At 39.7% G+C, this 9,840-nt stretch overlaps 2 protein-coding genes across 4 annotated transcripts in view; both read left to right on the top strand.

The window, feature by feature from the left end:
- Window positions 1-1,508: 1,508 nt before the first annotated feature.
- Window positions 1,509-2,502, top strand: LOC103998683 (uncharacterized). The gene has a single exon (XM_009420226.3). The coding sequence runs from the start codon at window positions 1,509-1,511 to the stop codon at window positions 1,938-1,940; it is 432 nt and encodes a 143-aa protein (XP_009418501.2). The 3' UTR covers window positions 1,941-2,502.
- Window positions 2,503-2,647: 145 nt separating this feature from the next.
- Window positions 2,648-9,840, top strand: part of LOC135593617 (endoribonuclease Dicer homolog 4-like) — a 31,377-nt gene continuing 24,184 nt past the window's right edge. For 2 of the 3 annotated variants that reach the window (XM_065083800.1, XM_065083802.1), the window contains exons 1-3: window positions 2,648-3,276; window positions 3,371-3,548; window positions 4,572-4,682. In XM_065083800.1, the coding sequence (XP_064939872.1) occupies window positions 3,218-3,276; window positions 3,371-3,548; window positions 4,572-4,682 (348 nt within the window). In that variant the 5' untranslated portion in view covers window positions 2,648-3,217. Of the gene's footprint in view, window positions 3,277-3,370; window positions 3,549-4,571; window positions 4,708-9,840 lie in introns of those variants that run through there. The other variant, XM_065083801.1, reaches the window with a different exon arrangement.

The raw sequence follows: 9,840 nt of genomic DNA, 5'->3' as shown, positions 1-9,840 counted from the left end.
CAAATTATAAAAAAATAAAACTCAAGCATGGAGCACCATTTATACTCTCTTGTGAAATCCTAAATAATTTTCTCTTCATTTCTTCATACCTATAAGAGAAAAATCATACATATTTTTTTTTCATTCGATCCAAAATTTTAAATTACATGATGTATTTTTACAGAGCAATTAATTCTTAATTGTTTTAAAAATTCTTCGTTTAATAAGTATTTATTAACTTGAAATCCTCGAGACAATCTATTTTTAATTAATGAATTCATAAGTACTTGCCAACCCTAACAATGTTGTAACCCTTCAAGATGTATTAACGGATCAACAAATGTCGACCATACTCGACCCGACCTCATTCGGATGATTTTAATAGGGATAAAATGATACATATAATACATAACCAATAATAAAAAAATTATTGAGGGATAAGAGGAGGGGTGAGAAGATTTGAGTGATAATACTAATTGGTCAACAAGTAAAGAGTTCTAGAACCCGACCTACTTTCGGAGTAATGAAATAGAATTTATGTGTGACACGAGTCAAACACTTATTGACTCGACACGACGAGTTTGGTACGTGATTAATCAGAATCGAATTAAACTAAAGCTAGAATCGAACTGGCTCGACAGTAGGTTGATTTTAAACTAAATTAAAATTGACCTTGGACATTTCTATTTTGGTTTCTAGATTCGAGAAGTCAAAATTGTATTGACGATTCAAGAACCGAAATCGGTGGTATCCGGTCTGATTCATTAATTTTAATTATTAAAAAATAAGTTTATAATTTGTTATATTTTTAAAATTTTTAATTTAAAAATAAAAATTAACTACCTCTTCCTAATTTTAGAAAATCGAAACTGTCAATTCCGCAATTGTCGATTCACGAATCGTGACATGGGCTACATGGAAGCTTGGATTTGGTGGGCTGAGATGCGATGAGCCCCGTCATCATCGGGGAAGCTTCGTCTTCGGCATCACCGACCCACCATATCCCAAGCAATTGCTTACGGACATCTGACCCGGTTTTGTCGTAGAACAAAGGACGAGGACCAAACACCGTCTCCGCCTCCCTTCCTCCCTCCGTCTTAGTTGTCTTCTGCGCGATGACACAGCTCAGCCGTCTGAGAAGGAACCTTCGGCGTGCCGCTGGTGGGCGCAGACATCTCGTTCTCTTGCCGACGTGAGCACGATATACTATTTAATGGAGATAAAGATGTTTTAATTTAAGCTTAACATCCTCCGTGACATATCATCACCATCACCATCGTCTAATTAAAACGAGTTGACGGAAATGCTCAAGTTACCCTCAACAGCTCACTTGACGCGGAACCTGCGCGAACACGTCGCCGTTTCGTTCCCATCACTCCGTCAAGTCCGCGTTTATCCTTATCCGCCAACTCTGTACGACTTGTATATATACACGCCGCTACACTCGCAACCACCGAAGCCCGATTCTCTCCCTCGCGTCCTTCGACTCCTGCCACCGAAACCCTAACCCTTATCCGGTGTCGTTCGCGATGCAATCGGATATCCGATTCCACGATTCCTCTCCCCTCTCTGAGCCACCTTCCTTCATTCAGCGTCTGCGCTCCTCGCTCTGCTCCTCCTGCTGCTTCGGCGGCTCCGCCGGCGATGACGAGGTGGACGAGCGGCCAGCGTCGGTGATCCGGTCCTCGACGATCTGGCTGCGGTCCAGGGGGCAGGAGCTGCAGGAGGTCGGGGGTCGGTGCCGGAACTTAGTGGCGCGGATCGCGCCCCGTCACCCCCACCACCACGCCCGCCGCGGATCCGGCGACTTCGGGTACGACCCCCTCAGCTACGCCCTCAACTTCGACGAGGGGCCCGACGACGACGACGACGACCGCCACCCCGGCGGCGGGGATGCGTACCGGTACCGGAACTTCTCGTCCCGCCTACCGCCCTCCCCGCCGCGCCCGGTTGCTTCGTGAGCTCTTCCGATCCCCCTTTCTCTTCCATTCATCGATTCATTCTCTGTGTCAAGTTCGTGTGAATGTGTATGTATGAATATGTATCTGATCGTAACGTCTGCGCGGATTGCACGAAGAACAGTTCTCGACGGTCCCATTGTCACTCAGTGCGCCTTTGTGCGCGCCCCACGTTTCTTTCCCACCCACACGGTTACGTGTCGTGACGCCTCTCGTCCGACGGTGGACCAAAGCGAACAAGAATATTCGCAGGAAAAGGTGCTTTCGTGGCTGGGAACTGTCTGGGGGAAATCGGTTGGAAGAGGCTGGGCTTTTGTTTTGGAAGCACACGAACAAAAACATCGGAACCCAAAACAACCCAAAAAATCTCTCGCATTCATGGAAGCAAAGAGCATTAAAATCTCTTGCATTCATGCCCGAGCAGAGAGAGAGGATGGTAAAGTTTAGTATACCTACCTTCCTACACAAATTCATCCTAAACATATTTCATATCCAATCTAGAATATCAGTACAAATTTTGATGCAATACTATCCCTATGACTTGGCTTTGGTCTTTTTAATCGGAGATCGATTCTTCAATTATCCAACTTATATGAGATTAAATATGATCTTATCGAAGTTTATAATCTAGGAGTCGGGACAATTTATAATCAGTGAGTTCTCGGACGATTTTACTTTTTGTAGGTGAATCTAAAAGTATCTCTATGAGAGTAAATCACTCTTTGGTCAATTCAACTACAAATTTTTTGCTTCCCCAAATAAAATTACTATTCAAATTTCGAAAGGCTTATTTATGACGCCAACCTCCCCGTGTGCGTTTCCCGTATCCGATTCCATTTCGGCACGTCCGCTCACCTGCACTCGAGAGGCGTCGTACCGGGCGAGTACGTGGCTCTACACGACCGCATATAAATCATTATGCGGAACTTGATCAAATTCATCTCGCCCGTTCATAAGAATTTTCTGCACATGTGCAGCAATGGACGGTAGATCCGGGATTAACCGCCTATGTGTGTATGCGCTATCATGGCGTCACGACTCCATACGCTATATTCCCTTCGTTCTCCCGGCGTATAGTCTTCTACTTAAGCCCGAAGTTATTCCCCTGTCCGACAAGGAAAGGGCAAAAGCGACGCGAACAAGACTATTTATTTGACCCCTCGTAGACCGTGCGTGCGAGTGCGTCTCCTCTCGCTCGCCGCTCTGCCTCTCTCTCTTTCGCTGCTCTCAGTCTCTTCACTGTCTGCTTGATAGTTTTGCGGAATCGGGGCTCGATTGCCATGGATGGCAACTCGACAGCTCCAAATAGAGTCAAAGATCCGAGAACCATAGCAAGAAAGTAAGGCTTTCCACCCCTAATCGTCTCTGTTTTTTCAGTCTGATCATCTCCTGAGGGTTTCTCTTTTCGATTTGGTCCTTCGGTGAATTCTTAGGTACCAGATGGACCTTTGCAAGAGGGCCGTGGAGGAGAACATCATCGTTTACCTCGGGACGGGGTGTGGGAAGACGCACATCGCCGTGCTGCTCATGTACGAGCTCGGTCATCTCATCCGAAAGCCGAGCAAGAGCATCTGCATCTTCCTCGCTCCCACCGTCCCTCTCGTCCGGCAGGTTTGCGCTTCTGCTCGTTGCAGTTTCTTGATCTTTTTCCTCTTTTTAGTAATGGGGACGCGGGCGAATGTGACTATGGCCTCCCTTGCTGCTTCAGCTGTTGCTGGGTCTTACTCGAGTTAAAGACGACCTTGACATGACATTATCGTCCTAGATATTTGAGAATCTTTAGATTTTACTGAAGATACTGTGGTGGTTAACAATGAGCTGAAATATTTACTTCCTGGCGTTCTGTATGCAGCGGAAATGAGTTGTAATCTTACTGTTGAAATTTCAATATATATTATCCTAGTGTAAGAGCATTGGTCCATTTTTTGACAGAATTTCTTATTAAAGTGAACATAATAAGTTAGCATTAGATAATATCCTCTTTTTCTTATTTTTATTTTGTCCTTGCTCGTGTTCTGCTTTATTTGGATATTCATTCGTTTTAAACGTTTCGGCTATACACTGGTGGTTTGATTACATGGGCCGAAGACAACTCTGAGCTACCATCACCATTTGATTATAATTAAGACTTCACACATAATGAAGAATCACAAAAATGAGAACACTTACATGATTATCAATATATGGTAATTGTTTAATCCTTCATTTTATTTTTTGATTTTCATGTGCATCCATCTGTCTCCACATAGTTTATCAAGACAGAAACAATTAAAATACATAGATGGGGAATATTAGATACATGTCTGTGCCCAATAAGCCAATAACATCAATTAATCAGGTTTTTAATTCATGATGATGAAGAAGTTAGACAGGTAAATAAATCCCATATTCTGGTTAGGAACTTTCCCCTTGAAGCCTTTTAGGCTGAGTAAACATGGCAATGTTATTCCAATAGTAGTAATTTGAGTTTTTGGTTGCCATAAAATCAAATTGTAATTGTAATATCATTGTAATGTCATTATGAGGATGTTCATTCAGTTGTGAGTTTTCTTGTAGTCATTAAGTTTTCTAGCACAATTTTTAAATTAATACAACTTAAATTTTGATCAATATAATATTTATTATTTTCTATAGCAAGCAATGGTCATAGAGAGCTCCACAGATTTCAAAGTTCGTTGTCACTATGGAAGTCAGAAGAATTTAAAGGACCATGATGACTGGAATAAGGAAATTGACCAATCTGAGGTGAGTTATGTTGCACACTTACAAGGTAAGGGTCCTATCTTTTCTACGTTGCACTTCTGTATCTTGTAACTTTATATCTTGCAAGCACAAAATCATGTTCTTGTCACATTTTATAGGTTTCTTCTTGGTTTCTGAATTCAAATATCTTGTCAATAATCACAATTCCTATTTAGTATTTCTAAAGTTGTTGTACTCGCTTGTATGTTAGTTATCCCCTGATATTCAATTTAATATTTACCTCTGATCTTTCTTGATCAAAAGGCTTGGTTTTTTGGTCAAGAATACTATTTGAGGGCACTAAGCTTCAGAGGATATGGTTATATAATGCTTTGCCAATATATAAAAATTGTAGTTGGATCTTTAATAACTGTGCATGGTTTTAAAATCACTATGTTTACAGCAGATAAGTTCTTTTGAATAGTTATACTAGGAGAGCACCAAAAGTACATAGTGCAAAATCTAAATTGTCAATAGTGACAATAACAGGCTGCCTATTTGAAGAGATGACATGCAGTAGCTTCGATGTTTTTGTCTCACAATATTTACAAATTGATGATAGTAAGTGGCTTCCTAGTTAACAATTCCCAGTACTGATTACAGTTTTGCTGTAGTAATATTGTGCAAGTGCCAGCATTCCTTAGATATCCTGTGGTACCAAAATTGTGGTACTTCTCCATTGCATATTATTGTCTTTCCTCTTTATTTTCAAATCTTAGGGTTAACAATGAGTCATCCAAGTTAATTGTTGAATTGGTTCCTATAGTATACAAGTGCATGATGTCAATAGCTGTATTACTTAGATGGGCATAGGAAAGGATGAGAATCTTGGGATGTTTCATGCAACACAAGCTGCTTGGTTTTCTAATACCTGGATAGGAGGCATTAAAATAAATAACAAGGATAAGCACTTAACTGGACTAGCCTGGTTTCAAAGACTGACCATTTCATTTGTAAATAATGGGAAGCTTCAATAAGTTTCAAACCCCTAAACCCCTCTTTAAGTTTTGGTATAGGGCAACATTTGAGCCTCACCACATGTTGCTATACATGAGTGCTACAGAATGCTTATGCCCAAAGATTCCAAGTCCTTGTCTTTAGTTTTATCAGCCCAAACCATTATGGGTTCTAGTAATCGTTTTATTGACCATGATTATACGCAATGCATGGCTGGTGGCATGGGATGCCATGGACAGAATATGGTCAACAAATCTTCAATTTTTTCTAGAAGAATCTGAGTAATTTTCATAGCCCAAATCTGGTCAATAATTTTTCATTTTTTTAAAGAATTTGAGTGATTATTTATTTATTTTTTTGATGCAAAGGTCAAAATGAGCTTATTAAATTGTTTCACCATGGATATGAAAAATGTGTAACATCATGAGGGGAAGAAGTACATTGGAGAATAAAGAAAAAAGGAGCATATAGAGGTGAGCTAGAAAGTAGATTTGAACGATTTAGAATTGGAAGCAAGAGACAGGTGATCTCAAAGTTGTTTAGTCTCCTCGCTGATATATTAATCATTGGAGACAAGCCTTACCTGTTGGAAGAGCTTGGAGAATCTTTAGAACTTCGCGTATGTTGGGGGATTTGCTACTTTTGCTTCAAAATGCTAACTAGTGTTGTCAAAAGGCTCTCCGGTGCTTGCCTAGGTGCTTAGGCAAGGAGTGGTGAGGCTTGAGCACCTTAAACCTCTCCAAGCGAGGTGCCTTTCCTTGATTGCCGCTTACACAGCCTAGGCCCCGTATTAGACCGCCTAATCCACACTTGCATCATGCCCGAACCATGCCTAACTGGTACCTTGTTCTATTTGTTGACAAATATTCAATTTATAAGCTTCTCCTACTCCTATGAGTTGTTGCCAACTGTGCTAGTCTTAATCCCTAATTCTTTGTTGTCGGCTCACTGCCTCTTCATTGTTTTATCAATTGCCTGTCTGTCCCCCATCACCAAGTACTTGATTCAAGGTGACCTGAGCCTTGAATTTGTCTATATTATCTTGTGATAATGTATTGATGCCATTATTTTGCTACTTCCTGTTCTACTTCTTGCCACAAAGACAACATAATTTTTTGCATTATTTTCATCTAGGATATGTTGAATGCTGAACTTACAACAGACAGAGCCACATTTAACAAGCAATCCTTGTCCATCTACACTTTGGTATTATTTATAAATATCACAAAGATCTCTGAATTCTCCAGTGTAGGTAAATCTAGGGGTGACATCACATACGTAGCGGAAAAATAGAAAACAAAAATTTTAAATTTTCCAAAAAGATATTTATCATCGTGCGAAGATTGATGCGTAAAATCCGTGAAACTAAAAACCACGTGTTAGATAGTTGTGTTACCTAGAGAGATTGTATATCCCTGAATCCCTACAGATCTGTAGGAGAGGATAAAAGAGGTCTAAGCATCATCCTCTTTAGCGGTGATCTACATAGCAGGGCTGCGTTGACGCTTCTCAAATCATTGTCCAAATCTGAGGAGAATAGGAGGTGGCAACCAAGAAGCCTTTAGCCTATGGGTCTTTGGTTTCCTCCCATTTATAGAGGTCTCCCGTCAACTTAACCCTAATGGATCCTGTCCTATTGGGTATTGAATCTCCCTCCAACTATCTGTCTCTTAGATTAGTGGATCTCTATCCAATAATTTCTTATTAGATCTCATCCATAGGATCCAATAAATCAGAGACATATTGGATATCTAATAAAATAAGGGCTATGGCGGATATATCATATCCGAATCTCTGCTCGTCGCAACACCTACCATATATGTGTGACCCTCTAGGCCCAATATCGAGCTGACCGTGAGTCATACTTGTCAGAACTCCTTCTAGCTCAGTGAATTATTATCTTCATAATATTTCACTCGACTCATCAATTACGAACGAACTAAGTCACTATGCTGTAGCCTTCAGACGATATAGAGGAATCCAATCATTTAGACATATCTGTCTTCAGTTATCGTGTACCTATAGTCCCTCATCCATCTAATATCTCAGAGATCGTATACCGGACATGGTAATGTCAGACCCATACGATTTCTACTCGAGTCTCGTTCTAATTGGATTCTCCTAGAGAACTCTTTCTCGCTTAATCCGAATGACCTTGGCCAGAGATTTGTCTAAGCAAGAACACATGTGATATTCTTATCATGACATCGAGAACGGATGATCCTCTATCGACACTCAATAGCCCTCGTAAGGTTGACTGTGACTCCCGATAACCGACTGTGCTATATCTGGAACTTCCAAACCTATAAGTCCGGTATCAAAGAGTATAGTACTTATACAGGATATCCTTGGTGTCTCAAGTCTAAGGATCAGGTACACCATTGGGACAACGGAATCGCTGTCTGACAATGATGTATCATTAATCATCTAGCATTCTGTGAGCGGATCAATCAGTGAACTCATTCTCCAATGAGCACTTGCACTGTAGCCCTAGTGTCCTCACATGAGCAGCTATGAGACCAACTGCCTCCATCATATGGACGGGTATACAGTGCATTAGTTTGTTCGGTTATCTCGATGTCCCTCTCGAGTAACCTATGATAAGGATTTTTTAGGATCTGTGTTTAAAGGTGAATCGGTCTCATTATCGTGATCTCATCACAATTCAATTACCATTGCACAGATCCATAGACATCACATTATATATGTGCATATATGCAACAAGTAATATAAAGTGATAAAATATCAAATAATATAATAAGCAAAAAGAGTGCGTGTCATGTCACACGTGTCATTACTCATATGATTGGCTTACAGGGTACCTATGATTAGCATCCAGACCATGTAAATCTTATTCTGTACCTCCAACATCTATGGCCTGATTCAATGAAGCATCTCATCAATAACACAATTTATCTACATAAGCTGAGTTTGGTTAAATTTTTTAATAATTATATTTGATCTTAATTTTTTTTTATAATTTTATAAGCGCCTTGCTGCACTAGGGCGATTGTCTAGTGTCTCAGGTATTTTGAAACCTTGGTGCCTTTAAGCACTTATCACCTTTGACAATATTGATATTGGCTATAGAATCTTTCAATTCCTTTTATCCTTATCCTACTCCTTTGGTTCCAAACTAAAGCACTTTGCTGGAGTGATGATTAAATTTGATGTTGGCAAAGATCCCCAGTTTTGTTCTGCAAAGGGGTAGTTTAGAAGGATATTATTTTTTTGTTTTTAGATTAATAAATATACTTACAAGCAAGGATTGAAATATCGTACCGTATTGGAGTTTCGACGTTCACTCGGTACGGTACGATACTGTATACCGAGCGGTATACCGTTCGGTATATCGCTTGGTATATATATATATATATATAAATTAATAAATATATATTTATATATAAAAGATTATATATATATATATATATTTATAAAAGATGATGTCGTCGAGTTTCCTTCTCCCACGCGGGGCGATGTCGCCTCGTATATATATATATATATATATATATATAATTTTTTTTTTGTATATAATATTTTTATAAAAGGCAACGTGTCGTCTCGACGACATCGCAACGTGTCGTCTCGGCGACGTTGCCGAAAAAGGCGACGTCGCGTCGCCTTTTCCTTCTCCCAAGCAAGGTGACGTCGTCGAGGCGATGCGACGTCGCCTCGTTTGTATATATATATATATATATATTTATATATATATATATACATATAAGATTATATATATTTATATATAAATATTCTTATAAAAGGCGACGTCGCCGAAAAAGGTGACGCGACGTCGCCTTTTATAAAAAAAAATAATATATATATATTAATATATTTATTAATATATAATATATATATATTCCGTTTCGTCCGATAACGGGCGGTCCGTGTACCGGTCAGCTGACAGACCAGTACGTACCGCTCGATAAATTGCATACCTTGCTTACAAGTACCAACTTTTTTATAATTTTTCTTAATTAGTAGTTGGCTAGAGTGCATTCTGTAAATTAGAACTAGGTCTAGGTATTTATACAACGTGATGGACGTTCCATAATGCTTTAGAGATAAGGAAAAGAACTCCACTAATTTTGGACTCTAATAGGAGGCACTAATGAAAATTCTGTCGGAACCTGATTTCCATTTGATTTGATCATTCCATGTGTTATCTGAAATCTTCAATTCTATTAAGGAGCTCCAATAGTTAAGA

The sequence above is a fragment of the Musa acuminata genome, chromosome BXJ1-9, assembly GCF_036884655.1.
Source record: "Musa acuminata AAA Group cultivar baxijiao chromosome BXJ1-9, Cavendish_Baxijiao_AAA, whole genome shotgun sequence".
Taxonomy (NCBI): domain Eukaryota; kingdom Viridiplantae; phylum Streptophyta; class Magnoliopsida; order Zingiberales; family Musaceae; genus Musa; species Musa acuminata.
The sequence above is the reverse complement of the archived record's forward strand: the minus strand, read 5'-3'. Positions and strand labels throughout refer to the sequence as shown.

Excerpts from the sequence above, each read along its gene's own strand:
- LOC103998683 (XM_009420226.3), top strand. The coding sequence starts at position 1,509 with ATGCAATCGGATATCCGATTCCACGATTCCTCTCCCCTCTCTGAGCCA.